The following is a 24,158-nucleotide window of genomic DNA, read 5'->3' on the forward strand; positions in this document are numbered from 1 at the left end:
GCCTTCTCTGGGGACCGGAGCGAACAGAAGTGCGCCTGCGTTGCGACTCCGCTTTCGCGGGGGCTGCTGGGGCGTAGGTATCGGGGACGCGCGCACGGGCGCGCACAGCTGTTGACGCGCTTCTTAGCTGGTGCGCGCCGGAGCCCAAATTCCAAGTGGAAACTGCAGGCGCACGAGGGAGGAACGCGTGGAGCATGAAAAGGCAGGGGGCCTCCTCTGAGCGAAAACGGGCGCGGATACCGTCCGGGAAGGCCGGTGCGGAAGGTGGCGGGGGAGGGGACGGTCGGCCGAAGGCTCCCCGGGGCGGGCCGGCGGGAGTCGTGGTCAGTGGTGATTTCTTCTGGAGTCGTTTCCTCAGCTCCTTCCAGCCCCTTGGGCGGCACCTTCTATCTTTGAGGCGTTAAAGGTGTGGAAACGGAGGGCGTGACGAGGGGCAGGTAGCGAGAATGGCTCAGCTGTGGAGCCAAGGTTCGAGTCCCGGGGTCCCCTCATAACGGCCCTGCGACCTTGTGCAAGTTGGTTAACTTCAGCTTCACGTTTTTTCCGTCGCCACACGAGGATGCCAGTACCGCCCGCACCAGCAGCCAGTACTCCGCTGGGATAGTTAATTGTCGAGCGCGGAGCCCAGTTCCTAACCTGCAGTTACCTGTAGCTGCCACGGCGGGGACGGGGCTTGGTCCCCAAAGCCTCGCAGCTACCAAGTGGCCGAGCTTGTCTGGCTGCTCCAAGACCCGAGTTCTTCCTGAGTGCCAGGGTAGCATGGCATGGCAGGTGCCAGAGAATTTGGCAAGTCCCTCTTCCTCTTCCTCCGTGAAGAGGAACCTTCCTAAAAGTTATCAAGAATCCTCAAAGATTTTTTCTTTATGTGGATTACATCTATCTATTTTGACTGTATTAGAAATTAAAACAAATTTTTTTTTGGGAGGCCGAGGGGGACAGATCATCTGAGCTCAGGAGTTCGAGACCAGCCTGGCCAGCATGGTGAAACCCCGTCTCTACTAAAAATACAAAAATTAGCTGGGCATGGTGGCAGGCGCCTGTAATACCAGTTACTCGGGAGGCTGAGGCAGGAGAATCACTTGAACCCGGGAGGCGGAGGTTGCAGTGAGCCGAGATCGCGCCACTGCACTCCACCCTGGGCGACAGAGCGAGACTCCGTCTCAAAAAAATAAAAATAAAATTAAAACAAAATTTTAAAATATTGATTAGAAAATAACCATAGTAAACCCATTACATATTGACATAATATTTTTTTGAAAAAGAAATGTTCCTAAACAAGAACAACAAAAAAAGCAAAAGAGTGGAAATATATTTTTGCAAGTTTCTTCAGTATATCTTAATGGAAGACAGCTGGATTCTCATGCCCGCTGCTTCATTCAGTCTAACATGTCAAGTAGCCTCTTGAAAACGCCTCTTCACGGAGGTTGCAGTAAGCCGAGATCGCGCCAATGCACTCCATCTTGGGTGACAGAGTGAGACTCTGTCTCAAAAAAGAAAACGCCTCTCACTTGTGAGAGAATTAAAGTGAAAAAGTCAAATAAAGTGTTAGAATTATTAAGAAAACGGTTGTAGCCCTGCAGACTCTGAAAAGTCTCAGAGGCTCCCAAAGCTCTCTGGACTACTACACTTTGAGAACTGCTGCTGCTTCTCCTTTGATCCTATAACTTTGTTGCTTGGGACAACTGCCTTGCTCTGCCTTCTGTCATAGCCTTTTTTATACATCTCTCCATCTTCTCCTGCCTAGGGTCCTTTCTTGTGTGAGGCAAATAGTCCCCCGGCAGCATCAGCATCGGCCAGTGCCACTGATCTGACAGCTGGTCTGGTAGCTACCAGGAAACTCATGGAGTTAATAATGCAGAGCTGTTGGTTAAGAGCATAGATTGACACTTAACCCTTTCACAGTTTGGGACTGATAGTATTTTTTTTTTTTTTTTTTTTTGAGACGGAGTCTGGCTCTTGTCGCCCAGGCTGGAGTGCAGTGGCCTGATCTCAGCTCACTGCAACCTCCACCTCCCAGGTTCAAGCAATTCTCCTGCCTCAGCCTCCTGAATAGCTGGGATTACAGGCGCCCGCCACCACGCCCGGCTAATTTATGTACTTTTAGTAGAGATGGGGTTTCGCCGTGTTGGCCAGGCTGGTCTCAAAATCCTGACCTCAGATCCGCCCACCTTGGCCTCCCAAAGTACTGGGATTACAGGCGTGAGCCACCGCACCTGACAGGGACTGATAGTCTTAAATAAGTAAGGCAATTGCAGTTTGATGTTAGCAGATGATAGGTTTTTGTTTTATTTGTTTTTCAAAGTAAAAATTGCTTTTTTAAATTATAAAAGCAATATTGGGTAGAAAAAATAAAGCAATAAAGAAAAGTAAAAAGAAGAAAATAAAAATAATTTCAAATCACACCCCACCAGAAGTGACCATTACCAGTATGTGAGGAACATTCTATTAAGTGTCATTACATGAAGTGTGCATTGTTTCGTTCATTTTTTTAAATTATGTGCTCCCGGAAAAAAACTCAAAACTCTGTTTACATCACACTTTGTAATATAAATACATTAATTTTGTTGTAATTATTCAGCTTTTAGTAAATATTTTATTACTGTGTACCATGGTACATACTGTGCTTGGTGTGGGTGATGATAAAGATTTCTCACATAAAGACCTTAACTTAGGAGGCCAGACGTGGTGGCTCATGCCTATAATCCCAGCACTTTGGGAGGCCGAGGCTGGCAGATCGCTTGAGTGCAGGAGTTTGAGACCAGCATGGGCAACATGGCGAAACCCCATCTCTACAAAAAATACAAAATTAACCAGGTGTTGTGGCACATACCTGTAGTCCCAGCTACTGAGGAGGCTGAGGCACAAGAATTGCTTGAGCCCGGGAGGCGGAGGTTGCAGTGAGCCGAGATCATGCCACTGCACTCTAGCCTGGGCGACAGAGCAAGACTCTGTATCAAAAACAAACAAACAAACAAACTTAGGAACTCTAAGTCAAGTAGAAGTGATCAGATATTTATCTGCATAAATAATAAAAGGTAGAAAGTAATTCATATTTTAAGAAGGAACAATTGGGGTTTCATAACTCATGAAGAGTTAAATGAGTTCAAAAGAGGGACATAAAATTTTCTACTTTGGGAGACAGAAAAAATCATGGAAATGTTCCTTGAAAAATTTTATTCAGAGATGAAGCCAGAAGGAACTCTGGGTTGAGGAGAAGGCATTGAGGAGCCAGCGGTAGGGACTGGAGAGATCTGGAAGCATAAGAAGGAATGAGACAGAGTATCGCTCTGTCACCCAGGCTGGAGTGCAGTAGCACAATCTTGGCTCACTGCAACCTCCACCTCCTGGGTTCAAGCGATTCTCATGCCTCAGCCTCCCAAGTAGCTGGGATTACAGGCGCATGCCACGATGCCTGGCTAATTTTTGTATTTTTAGTAGAGACAGGGTTTTACCATGTTGGCCAGGCTGATCTCCAATTCCTGACCTCATGTGATCCACCCACCTCGGCCTCCCAAAGTGCTGGGATTACAGGCGTGAGCCATCACACCCGGCCAGATAACTAATACTTTTTGATTCTTGAGACTATGTACTTTACATGAATTATCTAATTTAATCCTCACTACTCTGAGGTACATACTAAAATCTACCTTGTTTTATAGAAAACTTAAGTAACTAATCTAGGATCTCACACTAAGTAGTTGGTGGGACATGGATTTGAAGTCTGTCCTGCTTTTAAACCTATATTCCTTATAAAGAAGTTTAAATATATTCTGCAGGCATTGAGAAGCATTGTAAGAATCTCAGCTGGAATGTGATGATGAGGTCTATGTTTTAGGAAGATTAATTTGGCATTCGATAGACATTTTCTCAGTATAATTTTTTATACATCTGTCTGTGTACCTATTTCAGTCTATAGGCATCAATTCAATGATTAATGTGATATTTTATTGCATTCATGGGCCCTAGTGTACTTATCTATTACCTGTTATTGGACATTTGCATTTTGGCAGCAGAATGTAAACCCTTTGTCGTAAATTGGTCTGGATGGATAGAACCTTTATGAACTCTTACCATTCTCCATGTATTTTAGGAGCAGCAAATGGATTTCTCATGGAAGTTTGTGTTGATTCAGTGGAGTCAGCTGTGAATGCAGAAAGAGGAGGTAAGAGAAATTAGATAGTGAATGACAGTTGGCTACCCTTTTAAGAGTCTGAAAATTAATCCTGTGTGCTTATCTCAGAAGCCCTTGTGATCTCTAAGCATCCCTCATAATGCTTTCAGAAACAACCAATTAGAAACCCTACTGGAAAATTATGATCTAGTCTCTCCCTTCCTCTCCCCAAGTGGGTCACATTTTAAGTCAAGTGTCGACAATAGTACTTACTCAATGACTTGATCTTTTATTGAACTTAGCAAAATTTTAATTTTTTTAAACCATTAACTTAAAGATGACTTCAGAGACTTCATCATGAGGAATTTTATCTTTTTTACTTTTGAACATTATCTATTTTTCCCTCAAAGTTTCTGTTGTACTCTGAACTTGTTTTAATGGGAAGCACAGACATTTCCATCATCTCAGGTTCAGAAAAATTAAAAAAAAATTTTATTATGGAAAAATAAACATATACAAAAGTAGAGTAAATAGGATAATGAAGCCCCATGTATGCATCACTCATCTTCACCCATTTTCAACACATGGCCAGTTTTTCATTTATTTCAGGGGTCAATAAACTTTTTCTGTGAAGAGCTGCATAGTATATATATTTTCAGCCTTGCTGGACACATTTGATCTTTATCACTTATTTTATTTTTAAATCTTTTGAAAATGTAAACATCAGCCGGGTGCAGTGGCTTACGCCTGTAATCCCAGTAATTGGAGAGGCTGAGGCTGCCAGATCACTTGAGCTCACGAGTTCGACACCAGCCCAGGCAACATGGCAAAACCCTGTCTCAACAAAAAATAGAAAAATTAGCCAAGCGTGGTGGTGAGCACCTGTAGTCCCAGCTACTTGGGAGGCTAAGGTGGGAGGATCACTTGAGTCCAGGAGGCAGAGGCTGAAGTGAGCCAGTCACACCACTGCACTCTAGCCTGGGTGACACAGCCAGATCTTGTCTAAAAAAAAAAAAAAAGTTAAAAAAATCCTTCTTACTTTGGCAATAGAAAAGAATGAAGTACTGATACATGCTATAATATAGATGAATCTTGAAATATTATTCTAAGTGAAAGAAACCAGTGGAAGAAAATACAACATATGATTCCATTTATATATGTCCAAAATAGGTAAGTTTATGTAGACAGAAAGTAGATTAATAGTTGCTTAGGGCTGAGAGGCATGAGAAGGGTAGGTGACTGCTAAAGGGTGTAGGGTTGTTTTGGGGATGATGAAAATGTTCTAAAATTACTTGTGGAGATGGTTGCAAAACTCTGTGTATATACTAAAGAGTACTGAATTGTACACTTTTAAATGGGTGAATTGTATTAGTGAATTATATGTCCATAAAGCTGTTGTTTTTCAAAAAGAATACAAAAACATTCTTAGTTTGCAGGCCATAGCCAAAACAAGCTATGTGCCCATAGCCCACATGCCATAGTTTGCTGACCCCTGATTTATAGTCCTACCTTCCTCTCCCAACCTCAGATTACTTTGAAGCAAATCCCAGACATCATGTTATTTAATTTTAAATATTTCAGTGTGTGTCTCTAAAAAATAAAGACTTGCCGGGCGCGGTGGCTCACACCTGTAATCCCAGCACTTTGGGAGGCCGAGGCGGGCAGATCACCTGAGGTCGGGAGTTCGAGACCAGCCTCAACATGGAGAAACCCCGTCTCTACTAAAAAATACAAAATTAGCTGGGCGTGGTAGTGCATGCCTGTAATCCCAGCTACTCAGGAAGCTGAGGCAGGAGAATTGCTTGAACCTGGGAGGCGGAGGTTGCGTGAGCCGAGATCACGCCATTGCACTCCAGCCTGGGCAATAAGAGCGAAACTCTGTCTCAAAAAACAAAAAAAAAGAACTCTTTTTTTGTTGTTTCAGTTCTTTATTGTTTTCAAAGGCCTAGTATGCATACATATATAAGAAATCCATAAATAATGTGGAATTATTAATGTATATTGTTTAGGATAAGGTCCCTTTTAAAGAACAAAACACCACAATGTCACTAACACACCTTTAAAAAAATCATTTCTTAATATCGTCAAATAACCCAGTTTTCAGATTTCTCCAGTTGACTCATACAGGGTGTGTGTGTGTGTGTGTGTGTGTGTGTGTGTGTGTGTGTACAGTTCTTTGAATCAAGAGCCAAACATTTCATTTGTTTTATATGCCTCTTAAGTCTCTTTAAATCTGTAAGTTTCTCCTGCTTTTTTCTTTAATTCTTTGTTTACTTTCTTAAGATTTATTTGTTAAGCAACTGTGATATTCATCTTTTAGAGTATCCCATACTCTCAATTTTGCTAATTATATGTGTGATATCGTTTAACATAGTCCTCTGACCACTGTATTTCCTATAAAGGTAGTTAGCCCAGAGGCCTAATCAGATTCAGATTTCAGTTTTGACAAAATTTATTTATAGATAACATTATGTACTTCCTGTTGCATCACATCAGGAGGACATAACATGTTGGTTTTTTCTGTTTTTGTGATATTAAGATTGAACAGGGAGTTCAGGTATTGCCAGCCTAATCTATCCTTAAGGTTTTCTGTCAGCTTTTCACCTAATAAATTTAGCAACCCATATTTTAGTGTAGGGGTTGCAAAATGGTGACATTTATTTTTCACTTATGAACTAGAATAGTTCTGTAAAGAACTTTCCCTCATCCTCTGTTTGGTTATGCTGAAGTATGGTTTGTATAAGAAAGGCAGAATAAATGCTTGCTTATTTTCCCTTATTTATTATAATACTTTTTAGAATAATGAATTTGTTCTCTGTCTTCCCTTGAATTGTTTTGTCATTATGAATCTAGATTTAGATATATTTTGTGTGTTTTAATCCATTGTAGTTATTCTGCTTATTGATGAACAAAATGTTCTATCTTTGGCTAGTGAGAGCTTCTTCAAACTGGTTCCTGAGATCTTTTGATGTGACCTTGGTAGCCTAATAATTCTTTTGGTTTCAGCATTTTCTTATTCTTGAAATTATCTTGGTTTAGCTACTCAAAAGTAGCTTTGTGTTTTTTAAAGCTTAGAATTATAAAGACCCTTTTGGGAAATATTATGTTATTTTCTTATCAACAAAGACTCAGTATTCCACTATAGTCAGTTTTAAGAAACATCTTTATTCTATGTTACTTTCCTGTACATAGAGAGGCAACCCTATAATACAAAAATTTAAGAGAACTAGCTTAACTTTAATTAATTTTTAAATTTGAGTATGAGTAACACAATGTGGGCTGCAGAGTATAGCTGAGTTAAAAACAGAGTTTTACTCTAGCTTTATAATTTGATTTCTCTGAGATGATAGGAATCTAAGACTGTTCTATATTTGGAAAAAATATATATAAACAGGTTGCTGTTTAATAACAGCTTATTTTTTAAAAATGTGTTGAGCAATGCTTTTATATTACAGGTGCTGATCGGATTGAATTATGTTCTGGTTTATCAGAGGGGGGAACTACACCCAGCATGGGTAAGTGTCCATTTTTCCCAGGTTTTCTGATTGGAGTTCATAGAGCCCGGAAGCAACTGATAATCAGTTTCTTTGGGGTCCTTTACTAATGTCATGTTAACTATGTTATGGATGTTGTATCAGAAATGTTTATGGTTGTAAAAAAATCAAAGATTTGATCAAACATATTTCTTTCTCACATCAAAAAGTTGAAAGGTAGGTAGGTAATTGTTAATACTGGTTCAGCTGCTCTGTAGTAACATCAAGGATTAGGCTTTTATAAAATCTTTCCATGCTGGCATCCTTAGTATATTGAAATCCCCTCCTGGTCTTTGTGCTATTGTTGTCATATATTTTACTCATACATATATCAAAAACTCCATGCTGTATTGTTAGTTTTGTTTGAAGAGTCAATTATCTTTTGTTAAATAAGAGATTTAAATAATAAGAAAAAAATCATATATTTACCCACATGCAACTACCATTTCTGGTGTTCTTTATTCCTTTGTGTAGATCCCGTATTTCTGTCTGGTTTCATTTTCATTCTGCCTGAAGTACTTTCTTTAACTTTTTTTGTTAAAAAGTATGCTAGTGATTCATTCCTTCAGCTTTTATATGTCTAAAATAGCTTTTTCCTTCATTTTTGAAAGGTATTTTTGCTGGGTATGGAATTCTAGGTTGACAGGTTTTTTTTTTTCTTTGAAGATGTTTTTCCATTGTCGTCTTGCTTGTATTGTTTCTGACAAAAAATCTATCATCCATATCTTTGTTTTTCTCTATGTAATATGTCTCTTTTTTCTACCTACTTTTAAGATTTTTTTATTACTGGTTTTGAACAATTTTCTTATGGTGTACTTGAGTATAGTTTTTTCATGTTTCTTGGACCCGTGCATTTATACTTCTCATCACATTTGGAAAATTTTCAGCTTGCAGCTTGTTCTCCACTCCCTCCTTTAGAGACTTAAGCTATTCTTACATTAGACTACTTGAAATTGTCCCAAAAGTCACTGATGAACTTCTCTATTTAAAAAAAAATCTCCTTTCTGTGTTTTCATTTTGCATAGTTGCTATTGTTTTGTCCTTGAGCTTACTGACCTTTTCTTCTGCACTATCTAATCTGCTATTAGTCTCGCCTGGTATGTTTTCATCTCATACATTGTAGTCTTCATCTGTAGAAATCTGAGTCTTTTTATGTCTCTGATGTCTCTTAACTTTTTTGAACATGTGGAATAAAGTTATGATAGCTGTTATAATGACCTTGTCTGCGAATTCTAACATCTATATCAGTTCTGGGTTTGTTTCATTTGATTTATCATCTAATAATATATCTTATTTTCCTGCCTTGTAATTTTTTTATTGGATGCAAGACATTGTGAATTTTACTTTATTGGTTACTAGACATTTTTGAATTCCTACAAATGTTCCAAAACAGTTTGGTCCTTTTGGGTCTTGCTTTTAAGATTTGCTGGGCAAGTCTGGAGCAGTGGTTAATACAGAGCTAATTATTCCTTACTACTGAGTCAGGATTCTTCTGTGAACTCTACCCTGTGACCACGAATTTTGAAATTTTCCTGTCTGGCTGGTGGAATAGGCATTATTCACAGCTTGGTATGAATGACAGGCACATTATTTCTAATCCTTTTTATTGGTTCTGTCCCAGGCCTTGCGTAGTTTCTTTGCATGCATGCACCGGTCAGTACTCAGCTGAATATTAAAGGAGGTTCTCTGCAGACCTCCAGAGTTATCTGTCTTCCTTTCTTCTTTCATTCCTTCCTTTCCTTTCTTTTCTTTCCTTCTCTTTTTCTCTCTCTTTGCTTTCCTTCCTTCCTTTCTTTCTTTTCTTTCTTTCTTTTGCCAGGGTCTCACCTGTTGTCCAGGCTTGACTGAAGTGGTGTGACCATAGCTTCCTACAGCCTCAAACTCCTGGGCTCAAGCAATTGTCCTGCCTCAGCCTCTCAAGTAGCTAGGATTACAGGCATGTGCCACCATGTCCAGCTACATTTGTTTGTTTGTTTGTTTGGTAGAGATGGGGTCTCACCATTTTACCCAGACTGGTCTTGAACTCCTTGCCTCAGGCAATCCACCCATCTCAGCCTCCCAAAGCACTGGGATTACAGTCATGAGCCACTGTACCAAGCCTATCTTTTTTTTAAAAAAATCCTTTTTTTAAACCATTGAGATAGTCTTTGCTACTCCAGTGTTATCTTTCTGTCCTCCCTGTACTGTCTCCTATAAACTCTAGCTACTTCAGTCTTCCTGAACTCTAAGCTTTGTCTCCTTAACTCAGGGAATTGTTTTGGCTCCATGTGGGTCCCCCATCCCTGTGCTTTGGCCTAGAAACTCTCAAGGCAGTAAATTGGGTCAATCAGAATTGACTTACTAACTTCATTGTTTGTCATTTTCAAGGATCATTGCCCTTCACTGCTTAATGTCCGGTGTCTTGCAAACCACTGTTCCATATATTTTGTCTGGTTTTTTTTTATTATTATTATTATAGGTGGGAGGGTAAATCCAGTCACTGTTACCCTTTCTTGGCCAAAAGCAGAAGTCTGTGTATGAATTGTGGTCTCCTAAGTTATGCTACTCTGAGGTTGATAATAGCATTATTTAATGTAAAAAGTTTGTATACACAACAGCCCTTTGGAATCTTCACACGAAAAGAGGGCATTCCTGGCCATTCTAAAATCCCTAGAGCATGTCTGTAAATTTGAGTACAGTCTGTTTTTGTAACACCAATTATGATTCATTGCTTAGTATTGGACAACTGCTATCCTATGCAAAATTGGAGTTCTTTTAGCAAGAAAAAAGAAGGAAATTCATACTGGGTAAACAACTGATGGGGCCTGTCACAGCTTTATACTATTGATGGTTTATGAGCTAGCCACTTATTATGGCATATTTAGGTACTTTTATGCATAGATCTCTGCATAAAATCACAAATAAGTAGAACTTTGCTCCCTTTCACGTATCTTGTTTAAAAAAAAAAAAAAAAAAAAGGTTTTGCTAAATGTCTTTGCCCATTAAAGGAATATGAACTTTGAAGCTATTTAACCATCTCTCCAGTAGGTTTTAAATAGAGCTGTAATGAATTAGAAAGAAGAAATTGGATCTTGGGGAATAATGTACTGGCAGAACATCGAGCCTGGTAGTTATTGCACTTTCAAATGTCACATACCAATAAAAGGGTTCTGAGTCATAAGGATTTTTGTTGAGTCAACTGACAAGTGCTTTTAAATTGTAGCATCTTCTGTTTTCTAAATTGTTCTATTTAACCCTTTGCTATTACTTACCTTCTACCATATATACATTTTTCTTCTCAGTGTCCGTCCTACCTTTTAGAGCCGTCTTTGTCTGGTAAATGACCAATAATATATCATTGGCTTTTAGCTCACATTTGAATTTTAATCTGCTTTCTTTTCTTGTAGGTGTCCTTCAAGTAGTGAAGCAGAGTGTTCAGATCCCAGTTTTTGTGATGATTCGGCCACGGGGAGGTGATTTTTTGTATTCAGATCGTGAAATTGAGGTGATGAAGGCTGACATTCGTCTTGCCAAGCTTTATGGTGCTGATGGTTTGGTATTTGGGGCATTGACTGAAGATGGACACATTGACAAAGAGCTGTGTATGTCCCTTATGGGTAAGAATTTGTATCTAAGACGTAAAAGTCTCTAATGATAATTGTATTTATGCTCACAATATAGAAAAACAACATCACAAAACTGACTTTGCGGTCATAGCTACAGACACTTATACTAACCTAAGTATTTCAAATAGTAGTTATTTAGATGTTTGGGGTGGGGTGTATGTGTGGCAAAGCCGTCTTAACTCTCCTCAATTGCTATAGATTAGGCTCCGCTACTGTTCCCATACAATAGAAATTTAAGGGAAATTTACCATGGTTCCTTTAACCACTGCACCAAGAACTTCAAAAGTATTATAGTTGGTGAGGATGGACACCAAGTTGGAAGATGCAAAGAGGACAGAAGCAAACTACCTATGTTACTAAACCAAAGTACTTATTGAATGACCTCAGAGGGACAAGTATTAGATGTAATGCTGCCCTTATAGTTGTCAGATTAAATGGTTTTCATTTGGTGATAAGCCATGACCATTTTTTTGTATAAAAATCAGAGATTTGTGGAAAGATAAGACTTTTGAATTTGTAAGGCTGCCATTTTATTATTATGTTAGTTTACTGTCTTGTTAGGCGAAGAAAGTATTAAAAAGTTTCAGCTAACATGGAGAATTCTATATATAGTAATCAGTGATGACATCTTCATTCATGTTGTTATATGACTTTCTTTTTATAGCTATTTGCCGCCCTCTGCCAGTCACTTTCCACCGAGGTGAGTCATTTTCATTTTAAAAGTTCTATTGAACAGTGTTAGTTTTCTAATTTCAACAACTGCCACTACCTTTTTATGGAACACAATTCTGTAGTGTTCCAAGGTTACCAATTGGTTTTTTAGATCCTAGGACTAAAAGTTATAAAAGTAGAGATGTGCAATTTCTAGAAAATTTGAAGCCTTAGTTATGAAAAGTTGTTAAAAGTGGGTGTAGGTGGTGGTGGGATATAAGAGAGCGAGGGAGAGAGCAAGTATTGCCTTCAAGTGTGTGTACCTATCATAGCATTCCAAGCAAGAATCCTGAGACTCATTTTAACTGAGACTGTATTAGGTCATGTGCAACCCCAAAAGAATAAATTGTTGTGGCTGGTGAAATGGAAGGTACTGTCTATCTTAAGCCAGGCAAAACCATCCCTGGGGCTAGCAGTGAGGTGGGGTTTCACAGATAGAGACTTCTTAAGGGGAGAGAAAGTTGGGTATCTGGAGAAGAATTGGGTCTTATTAGGAAGGGAGAAAGGAGAAACAGATGCAATCTAGTGTTGACTATCTAGTCAATGAACAGATGTCCACAATAGTATACAAAATTATTTTTCATTATAGCTTGTCTGCACCACAATGATTTTTTAATGTGATAGTTTCTTGTAAAGAAATATTTCCTGTAAAAAATCAGGTAGATATAATTTTGTTTGTTTGTTTGTTTGAGACGGAGTCTCACTCTGTCGCCTAGGCTGGAGTGCAGTCGCGCGATCCGGCTCACTACAACCTCTGCCTCCCGGGTTCAAGCAGTTCTCTGCCTCAGCCTCCCGAGTAGCTGGGATTACAGGCACCTGCCACCATGCCCAGCTAATTTTTGGATTTTTAGTAGAGACAGGGTTTCACCATCTTGGCCAGGCTGGTCTTTAACTCCTGACCTCGTGATCCACCCGCCTTGGTCTCCCGAAGTGCTGGGATTACAGGCGTGAGCCACCACCCCTGGCCAAAAAATCAGGTAGTTATAATTTCTATACTCTTTGGCTACACCTTGGTAAAATGGAAGAACAAGTATCTATTTTGCCTTCAGAGAGCACTGCCATTGCATATGAAAAGAAGTCTACAGTCAAAAAAATTTTTTTACTTCAAATTTCTGTTCTTTTCTTTATTCCAATAGGTTTAACAAAAATGTTCTCATATTTTCAAAATTTGTAGAATTTTTGGGTTCCACATTTTTCTCACTAATGTATTTAATGAGATATCATAATATAGTTATAGTGGTGAGAAGGTGCTGCCACCAAAATAGGGAAATCCTCTGTGGTAGATTTAGTTGCCTACATACACTAAAGGGTGAAATGAAGGGGCCTGTCCCAGAGGACCACTACCACCTAATCCACTGCAGGCTAGAGCTTCAATATCATGTAGCAGTATGAGAACCAAAGCAGAAGTAGATTTTCTGTTTTCAGTTTCCTGATACCACTTTACTCTTTGAGGGCTCTGAGGAGGGGAGAAATCTCTTAGAAAGTAGGATGGGGCTGGGCACAGTGGCTTACCCCTATAATCCCACCACTTTGGGAGACCGAGGTGGGTGGATCACAAGGTTAGGAGATTGAGACCATCCTGGCCAACATGGTGAAACCCCGTCTGTACTAAAAATACAAAAATTAGCTGGGCGTGGTGGTGCATGCCTCTAATCCCAGCTACTCGGGAGGCTGAGGCAGGAGAATCACTTGAATCAGGGAGTCAGAGGTTGCAGTGAGCCGAGACCGTGCCACTGCACTCCAGCCTGGGCGACAGAGCAAGACTGCATCTCACAAAAAAAAAAAAAGTAGGTTGGAAGTGAAACTTCATATAGTCTGTTGAAAACAACTGTCCTTATGCTATGAACCTTGAGTATGTGGGGTTAATAGCTTAATCCAAAATATTAGTCAGTAATGAGAATGTGAGCCAAGGCTTTTTCTAGAACTGGTGAGTACAGTGTTTCATTCTACCTAGTCCAATATTTCTGAAGCCTTAGAACAGTTTCCCAAATTTGACTCACCTGCCTATCACATTTAAAATTTTACCATATATGAGTGCTACCTGTGCACATTTTTATTTAATCATTTTCTTTAAATAAAATCTTAAGTATGCACCCATAAAAAAGAACAAGATCATGTCCTTTGCAGAGGCATGGATGGAGCTGGAGACCATTATCCTTAGCAAACTAACATAAGAACAGAAAACCAAATACCACATGTTCTCACTCATAAGTGGGAGCTAAATGATGAGAACACATAGACACATAGAGGGGAACAACACACACTGGGGCCTTTCCAAGGGTGGAGGGTGGGAGGACAGAGAGGATCAGGAAAAACAACTATGAGTACTAGGCTTAATACCTTGGTGATGAAATAATCTGCACAACAAACTCCCAAGACACGGGTTTATCTGTATAACAAACCTGCACTTGTACCCCTGAACTTAAAAAAAAGTTAAAAAAAAAGTAAATTTATTTTAAATAGAAACTTTTGTAATTACTTTGTATTGAAAACTTTTCATTTCTTATCTGCATTTAAGTAAATATACTATTTAAATGTGTACCATTATTAAAATGATTATGCACAGTGGTATGTAGACTGTGGTGTGCTGATGAACTGGCTCCTAGAAAAAAGAGCCCTGATTTGTAGCATTTTTAAATTTCTGTGGTTTAAATACTCTACCTTCACTAAATTTTTTTATTATTATTAATTAAATTTTTATTTTTCTTTTGAGACAAGTCTTGCTCTGTCGTCCAGGCTAGGGCACAATGGTGCAATTGGCTCACTGCAGTCTCGACCCCTTAGGCTCAGGTGATCCTCCCATCTCAGCCTCTCGAGTAGCTGGGACTATAGGTGCACACCACCATGCCCAGATAATTTTTGTATTGTAGATATGGGGTCTTGCCACATTGCCCAGGCTGGTCTCAAACTCCTGCGCTCAAGTGATCTCCCCACCTCGGCCTCCCAAAATGCCAAGATTATAGGCACGAGCCACTGCACCTGGCCCTACCTTCACTAATTTCAGGCTGCCAGTGGATTAACAATCTGACTTGCAGAATTCTTGAGTGTTTAATAATTGGCCTTTGTAAGCCAGTACAAGCTAGGTCCAGCATGCCACTGCATGTATACTACATTTTGGGAAACTCTGCGTTAGAGATAACTGTTCAAAATTCACATCAGTTTTATTTATTTCAGCCTTTGACATGGTTCATGATCCAATGGCAGCTCTGGAGACCCTCTTAACCTTGGGATTTGAACGCGTGTTGACCAGTGGATGTGACAGTTCAGCATTAGAAGGGCTACCCCTAATAAAGCGACTCATAGAGCAGGTACGTGGACTTTATCTTTTTTTCCCCTAAGACTCTGTTGTGGTTACTCCTGACATTCTGCTGTTTAGCCAGTTTGTGAGACTATATATTACTGACTTTGTGGTTACTCTGTAGGAAAAGCAAGCAGGCAATAATGTATATAATTCTTATTTCTTTCACACAAGCCTTTTTAATAACCAAGGCTTTCAAGATCAAATTATATATAGATAGTGCCTAAAGATCTGATCTAACTTGGATAAGCACAGCAAATTTTACCTTTTCTCTGCCATTGGCATTGCAGTTTTTTTTATTTTTTATTTTTATTTTTTAGTTTAGATATAAGGTCTTGCTGTGTTGCCCAGGCTGGTCTCAAACTCTTGGGCTCAAGCCATCTGCCTTCCTTGCCCTCCCAGAGTGCTGGGATTACAGGCATGAGGCACTGCGCCCAGCCAGCATTGCAGTTTTAAGCCACATCTTTTCATTGTCAGCCCATGTATATTCAGGGGATCCCATATAAAATTATCATCTGGAGGTAAATTCCAAAACTAAAATTATAATCTTATTTCTTCTCATCTGTCAATATAAGAGGAAATATATTTTTCTATTTTATGAGTTTTCCTGGTGAGCTAGCATCATTTGTAGAGCACTCAGAAGGTGACTTTGTAATTAATAGTATGTGTGTTTTTCTGATGTCGGTCCAGAGGCATTATAAGTTAGTGAGTACAGACTTTGAGATGAGAGAGTTGAGCGTTTGAGACTCGGGTTTGATACTTGCTATGTGATGTTGAGCAGGTTAATAGTCTTTAAGCCTCTCTTTCCCCCTGTGTGAAACTGAGATGAGTTTAATACTTATTTTAGAGTTTCTCAGAAGATTGCTAAAGATGGGATGTGTTAGAGGCTTAGCACAGTGGTTGGCATATATTAGGTCTTAATAATGTTAGGTTCTGTTATTACTGCTATTATTAATAATATTAATGTTCCTGTGTAGACATCTGCTTATTTTCACTTTTCTATAGCCATGAAAATAATTTTCAGAAATTTCTCCTAAAGATCTGATGTGACTTTGCTATTCTGGGATGTAATGGTTTGACAGACATTTATTAAATATATATTAGATGCAGGACATTTGTACTGTGGGGGTAACCAAGGGCTAAGTGTCTGTGTGTAGTCACAATCCTTACAATTTAGTGCAGAACAGGCACTTCTAATAGAGCAGGCAATTTTAATAGAGCTCTATTTTTAAAAGGTACTATAGGAGTACATTGGAGAGGAATTAACCCCAAATTTGGGGAAATGAAGGTTGGCAATATTTAGAGGAAGCTTCCCAGAAGAAAAGACATCCAGACTGCAGTGTTTTACTCATTTGAAGGATGTTTGGGAGTTATCTGTGTAAAAGTTGGGGGCAGTGGGAGTGAGGGTGAAGGGGATGTTGGTGGAATTGTTCCATACAAAACAAATAGTATAAGCAAGGGCTATAAACAAAAGCAAGCATAACTTAAAACACTGAGGAATGACCAGAATATTGAATGTGGACAGAATGATATCCAGAGCCTTGAAAACCTTATTAAAGTATTTATTTTCATGGTGCAGCGGGGAGGCCTAAAGTGTTTTAAAATAGAAGAGTTGATGAGTCAGGTTTCCAGTTTTAAAAGGTTACTCAGTAAGGTGTAGAAAATAAGATATAACCGCCATAGTAATGTATTGCATTTCAAAATGTGTATGTGTGTGTGTATGTCTGTTATTTGTATGTTAATCTATTGGTTAGTAGGAAGAGCTACTCAAATATTCTCATACATTAACTTTACTGAAGTAACTACCTAGTAGTGTAACATAATAGTTAAAGCATAGACTTTGTGATTGGACAGGTCTGTGTTTAAACCCTGGCTTTGACACTTACTAATAGTGACCATGGATACATTACCTAGCCATCCTAAACCTCAGCTTGCTCTTCTGCAAAGTTAGGATAATAATAGCACCTACCTCCTAGAATAGTTGTGAGGGATTTCTTCAGGTTATAGCACTTAGTAATTGTTCTATATTATTAAATCTGACATTTAGTGACTGCTCTATATTATTAAATCACTTTGATAGCCTTAGATAAGCATATACTTCTAAATAATCTTGTATGGAAGGCAAAAAGAAATGGTAGAATTCATTTCTTTAAAAATATTATTTCTCTATGTTTTGGAAAGCCTTGATTTGGAAGAAACAGGCAAACATGACTTTTTTCCATTCTGAAGTGATTTCAGCTTTTTAGATAGTCAATGTTTTGTTTTATGGATGCTTTGTTCAGGCCATTTGAGAATATGAAGCATCCTTGTTCCATTTATTTCCCTAACAATTTTTAAATTATTTGAAATAGCCACTCCCCTCTTTCACTCTCTTGTTAACTTTATTTTTTGCTTTATTTATTCACTTGCTTTATTTTTTCTTTGTTATACTTATTGCTACCTGGAATTTTATTGTATAAATATCCCTGTGCATTGTCTCGTCTTTCTTGAATGTGTAAGCTCCATGAGAGCAGGAACTTTCTCTTACTCACCATGTCAGGGAGGAAAAACTTTTCTTCTATCCTCAGGGTTTGTTATTGGGGGCCTGCAAATTAAACTGACTAAAGACAGATTAGCAGGAGTAAAAACAGATTTTATCACATAAGTACATATATATGTAAGTAGATACAGAAGTTCACAAAGAAATATGACTTAGAATTGGGGGCTTATATACCATCTTAATAGGTGAAGGGGAGGGAGAAAATGGCACTTATTGGGGGGAAAAATGACTTTTTGGAAAGATAATTTTCTAGAGACAAATTTACTATGCTGGACATCTTACTTGTCCAAGATCCCAAAGAAATAGAGAAGATCTAGTAAAAATTAAACATTGATAGTAATTTTTAAAATTTAATATATTCTGACTTATGTTTCTATTCTCACTGCCTTATTATCCCATTCAAGAGAGAGATATTAAAATTCACTTGTTTTTTTTTTTTTTCTTTTTTCAGGCAAAAGGCAGGATTGTGGTAATGCCAGGTATTTATTTATCTATCAATTCACTAGCATAACACTGAACTATAGTGGAGGAAGAGCAAAGGAGGCAGGAAAATGTGAGAGAGAGTATTAGTACATTACATATTAGTACATGATCTTTAAAGAGAAGAATATATAGTTTGATTAAAATGTTTAAAACTGGGAGATCTGTGCTAGAATTTAAAAGTTTAGATAAGAAGGAAAATATTGTAATAGGCATTAGCTCAAAGAGGAGCAAATAAGGAAGTAGATAGAGATTGAGGTTTCTCCATATTTGCTCTCCCATTATATAGAACTTTATGAATTTAGATGTTCATCTCTGGTGAGGCACATCAAATTTGATGCTAATCATATTTTGTTTAGGACAAATGTCCTAATAAACAGGGTTTAAGCAAAGGTTTAGGCAACATCCTTGGGTAAAATATAATACTGTCTCAGTTCCTGAAAATCTCTGATTGCCAAATTATTTCTTGTAACCAGAATTTAATCATATGATCCTGATGATAACCATAAGATCAGTTAAGTTCATAATGGCTAACTAGAAATGAACAGTTGGAGCAGTTTTTAAAGAATTAGATAATACAACGTAGAAGAGTGAGACAAATGTAAAGACAATCTTAATTTTTTAAATTAAGTTTCTCAAACATATAAAAAAGTAGAAAATAGCATAATGAATACTCATATGCTCATTCCCTAGATTTAACATTTTGCCAAATTTGTCTCATCTTTTTTCTATCCTGAGGTATTTTATTAAAGTTAAATTGAAAGCATCATGGCATTTTATCTTTATTTATCTCTAAAAAGGGTGGGATGTTACCATAATAACAATTCCATTATCACATCTATCACAATAAACATTTAATACTCAACTTTCTCCAATTGTCCCCACAATGGTTTTTATAGCTGATATGTTCAAACTAGGATCCAGTCAAGGAACAAGCATTACATTTTTTGTTATCTTTTGTTTGTTTGTTTGTTTTTAGAGATGAGGTCTTGCTATATTGGCCAGGCTGGACTTGAACTCTTAGCCTCAAGTGATCCTCCTGCCTCAGCCACCCAAGTAGCTGGGACTACAGTTGCACGCCGCCATGCCCAGTTCTATTATCTTTTAAAATATCTTTAATATAGATGTTTTTCCTTTTATTTTTCTTGCTTTAAAAAAAGTTACATTTACAAAGTTTGGGCTGGGCCCAGTGGCTCACGCCTGTAATCCCAGCACTTTGGGAGTCTGAGGCAGCCAGATCACCTGAGGTCAAGAGTTCGAGACCAGCCTGGCCAACATGGTGAAATCCTGTCTCTACTAAAAATACAAAAATTAGCCGGCCATGGTGGCATGTGCCTGTAATCCCAGCTACTTGGGAGGCTGAGGCATGAGCATCACTTGAACCAAGGAGGCGGAGGTTGCAGTGTGCTGAGATTGCACCACTGCACTCCAGCCTGGGTGACACAGCAAGACTCCGTCTCAAAATAAAATAAAAGTTTGGATCACTTACCCTGTAAAATGTCCTACTTTCTGGATTTATCAGATTATTTCCTCATGATATTGTTTAGCTTGTTCCTCGTGCCTCTGTATATCCTATAAACTAATAGTTAAATCATAAGGTTTGAATAGACTCTGCTTAAATATTTTTGGTCAGAATACTTCATGGGTGATTCTGCATACTTACATCATATGACATCACATCAGAAGGATTCAGTCTCTGGTCATCTCACTACTAGTGATGTCAAGACTGACCAGCGTTCAAAATAGTGACACCTAGATAAAGAGTAACTTTTAAAAAGAGGCCGTGAACCTGGGCAATATAGTAAGACACCATCTTTACCAAAACGTAAAAAAATTAGTTGGGCATGGTGGCGTGCTCCTGAAGTCCCAGCTACTCTAGAGGCTGAGGTGGGAGGATTTCTTGAGCCCTGAGGTCAAGGCTGCAGTGAGCTATGATCGCACCACTGCACTGCAGCCTGGGCAACAGAGTGAGACCCTGTGTCAAAAGAAAAAAAAAAAAAGGCCATATAAGGGGTATTGTCAGATATTTAGGAAGGCTTTGACCTATAACAAGCCCTTGAAACATAAGCAGAGAGAAAGTATATATTATCTGTCAAATTGTGGTCCTTTTTGGTTAATCAAGGAATGTTAAAGAGACTGTCTGAGTGTGATGCTTTTCCATTTAGCACTAAATATATATAGTTTTGACAAGTAATACTTAGACAATTGTTGACATTAAGAGTACCTTTGTTTAATATGCAATTGTTATCAGCTGTGTGCAAGGCATTACTTGGGATGCAAAGCTACACAAGAAACTACGTTCTCAAGAAGCTGACTCAGGTCAAAAGATGTTACATACAAAAATATTTGTGATTAATTTCTTTAACAAACCTTATCAGGTAAATGTTAATTGTGTGACAATTATGTATATTTTATGCTAATTGTGTGATAGATATGAAAACAGAAATAAAGTAATCCTACTTGAGGAGCTCACAGAATAGACTTATAAACACAAATGTATTACAATTTCATGTGAATAAGTACCAGCAAGTAAAAACTCCTAGGTAAGTCATTCTGAATGCCTAATAAGTATTCATCATTGAGAAATACAAAGAGATAGTTGCCCTCTAGGAACCTTCATAATGAAACCTACAACATATTTAGGCTCTGGTTTCTTCATCTATAAAGAGAAGAATATTAAACTAGTTCTGTGGGATCCTTTTTAACCATAGAGCTGTGTTAGTCTGAGTCTGGAAAGATGTATTACCTATGTACTTAAGTTGCTGATAACTTAGCAACATGTGTTTCAGTGGCCAGATGTTTTGTTATTTGTTAGAAGGAATAGAAGGAAATAATATATTTGTCTCTTAATCCTTACAATAAGCTTGTGAGGTAGCCAGTATTATCCCTCTTTTATTGGCAAAAAAGTTGAGGTCAGTGGATTTAAATAATTTATCTAAGATCACATAGCTGTGAAGAGCTACAGTGATAAAGCCAGGATTTCAGTCTAAATCTACTCAGCCTGTATTTTTTCTATTTCTTTCTTTTTTTCTGAGACAGGGTCTCACTGTGTCGCCCAGGCTATGGTGCAGTGGTGCAGTCTCAGCTTACTGCAGTCTCTGCCTCCTAGGCTCAAGCGATCCTCTTACCTCAGCCTCTTGAATAGGTGGGTCTACAGGCACCCACCACCACATCCAGCTAATTTTTGTATGTTTTTGTAGAGACGGGGTTTCACCATGTTGCCCAGGCTGGTCTCAAACTCTTGAGCTCAAGTGATACTCCTGCCTTGGCCTCCCAAAGTGTTGGGATTACAGGTGGGAGCCACCACACTCAGCGTTTTTTCTATTTCTTAAGACTCAGTGATATTACTGTACTACTAAGGAAAAAAAGACAAGTTAATGAGTCTGAAAGAGTGTGTAAAAATAGGTTATTTCAGCATCTTTAATGGCTTGAGATACAAAGTACATAGTTTTAAAATATTGAGTACATCCTATAGGGAGATAAGGATATAAAGATGAATAAACTAATTTCATATTTATGATACACTAGTATCAATTCAGAATATGATTCTTTATATATAAATATTTAAAAGATTGTTCATCAAAACAAATGTCATAAAATATTTGGTGGTACAGTTTTAATAAAGTAGAATCAGATTCTTCTGTGAAATGAAGTATAAAGCTGATATCGTAACTAATAACCTGTATAATACCTTGCATTATTCCTGTTTCCAATGAAGTCAGTGTAGTCTTTACATCTGGGGCTAGAGACAGAACAGAGGTTCTCTTTCAGACACATCTCTGAGGTTGTGCTTTTGTAGATTTTTTTCCTCAAACCTATCCTTACCTTTCTTTTTAATTTGATTTTGCTTTAATTGAGGGACAAGCAGGGATAGCATTGTTATATTAGCCAATGGACAGATAAGATTCTATCATACATGTTCTATAAACTTAATGGTACTTCCCCAGAGTCTGTAGCCTATATATCTTTTATCACTTCTCTAATCTCATTCTAGCTGGGTAGGGAGAGACTAATTTTTGAATCAATGAGAAATTCAGTTTGGGGATTCCAAGTAAAGTAAGCAGTTGTTATTATTCCTTAAATTTTATGCAAAATTCTGTTTTACTTAATGTGTTACTTATTCTTTGCAACAGGAGGTGGTATAACAGACAGAAATCTACAAAGGATCCTTGAGGGTTCAGGTGCTACAGAATTCCACTGTTCTGCTCGGTCTACTAGAGACTCGGGAATGAAGTTTCGGTAAAAATGTATTCTTCGATTCAAATAAGAAGGATGAGATTAATTTTTACTTTCTCCCAAATAGAAAAACTTTGGATGGGGGCATGATTAATCAATGGAATATTGTGACTACTACATAAGTATTGTAGTTGTTTTTGTAGTTGAAAAACATTTCTAAAATGGTTCTTGTCCTGTCTTAAATAAACAGGCTCTTTGAACATAGGTGAACCTTGCCTTGTAAAGGCATTGCTGAACTTAGACCAGTTAATAGTAAACAAATTCTGCAGTTGAGCTTCAAATGAGTCAGATATGCACATGTGCCCATTCGCCTATGATTTCCTGTAGCAAAGTTAATAACTATGGTGTAAGGATGGAAGAGTCATAGTCATTTTTCTCCCTCCTACCTTTAGTACTTAGTCTTCCCTCACATTTGTTCTCTGTTTTCAGTTATTTTGAAATTATATTACCATTAAGAAATTGTGAGTATTATATGGGGTTTTTTAAATACTTAAGAAGACTCTTACAATTTAATAGTAGTTGAATATTTCTGTTTATAAATTGGGAAAAACACAATGTAAAAGAAGCAAGATGGCTGGCTGGGTGAGGTGGCTCACACCTGTAATCCCAGCGCTTTGGGAGGCCAAGGCAGGTGGATCACTTGAGGTCAGGAGTTCAAGACCAGTCTGGCCAACATGGTGACACCCCATCTCTACTAAAAGTACAAAAAAAATTAGCTGGGCGTGGTGATACATGCCTGTAATTTAAAAAGGAAAAAAAAAAAAAAAAAAAAGGAAGCAAGAGCCTTAGAACTTACAATTCCAGATATAAAATCAAGTATACTGTCCGGTGGATTCAGCTGCTGGATGTTTCAAGTAATTAATTGATGAAAATTATGGAATATACTAGTCCAGCGTACTTGACCTACCCTTGTATCATGAAATAGTCTATAAAATGAAGCAGCAGTAGGAGGGCCCATTTAATAACATAATTATCTGTTCCTTTATTATTTCTGTTACAGAAATTCATCTGTTGCCATGGGAGCCTCACTTTCTTGCTCAGAATATTCCCTAAAGGTAACAGATGTGACCAAAGTAAGGACTTTGAATGCTATCGCAAAGAACATCCTGGTGTAGCCAGACCTCTCTGAGAGACATGGATATCACAGGATGAAGGTAGAACTATAATCTGCAATTCTCTATGACACAGCTTTAACCTTCTTCTCTGGCCAGGACAGTCGCAATCTTTGTTTTAAGTTTCACGTGGCCATGGAGAATGTGCCCAAGAAGAAAAAGAATTTGAAACAGAGATACAGTCACTTCCTTTGCTTAGTCTTACCAGTGATTGTCATCATGGTTAAAGCTGGTCTGTGCTTCTTCCATAGACAGAAGCTTAGTCTGTTTTCAGTGGAATTAATTGATGAACTGGGAAAATTTTAACTGCATGGTATGAATTCAGAGTGTGACTTAAGGGTCAATTCAAAGCAGTATTTTGACTTTTCATTTGTAAAATAAAAATTTCCACTATTACAGTATAGTCTCTTATTCTTGCACTAAATACAGTCTGTAGCCTACAAGTATGAAAGGAAAAGTGTTGTCTTATTTGGTTCCGCACTTTCTCTTTTTATTATGTGCTGATTGGATATGCTGCTTTGGGCAAGATGCTA

The 24,158-nt window shown here is 38.2% G+C and overlaps 1 protein-coding gene across 2 annotated transcripts; it reads left to right on the forward strand.

The window, feature by feature from the left end:
- Nucleotides 1-65: 65 nt before the first annotated feature.
- On the forward strand, nt 66-24,023 carry CUTC (cutC copper transporter). 2 transcript variants are annotated; one of them, XM_008950779.3, is made up of 9 exons: nt 66-202; nt 4,091-4,162; nt 7,567-7,626; nt 11,031-11,240; nt 11,914-11,949; nt 15,135-15,268; nt 18,249-18,276; nt 22,411-22,516; nt 23,514-24,023. In XM_008950779.3, exons 2-9 carry the CDS (start codon nt 4,111-4,113, stop codon nt 23,626-23,628), a joined length of 741 nt encoding a protein of 246 aa, XP_008949027.1. In that variant the 5' UTR covers nt 66-202; nt 4,091-4,110; the 3' UTR covers nt 23,629-24,023. The 2 variants fall into 2 exon arrangements, with proteins under 2 accessions (XP_008949027.1, XP_003825506.1); XM_003825458.4 differs by having other exon boundaries at nt 124-255.
- The last annotated feature ends 135 nt before the right edge of the window (nt 24,024-24,158 follow it).

Source organism: Pan paniscus, chromosome 8 (assembly GCF_029289425.2).
Source record: "Pan paniscus chromosome 8, NHGRI_mPanPan1-v2.0_pri, whole genome shotgun sequence".
NCBI lineage: Eukaryota > Metazoa > Chordata > Mammalia > Primates > Hominidae > Pan > Pan paniscus.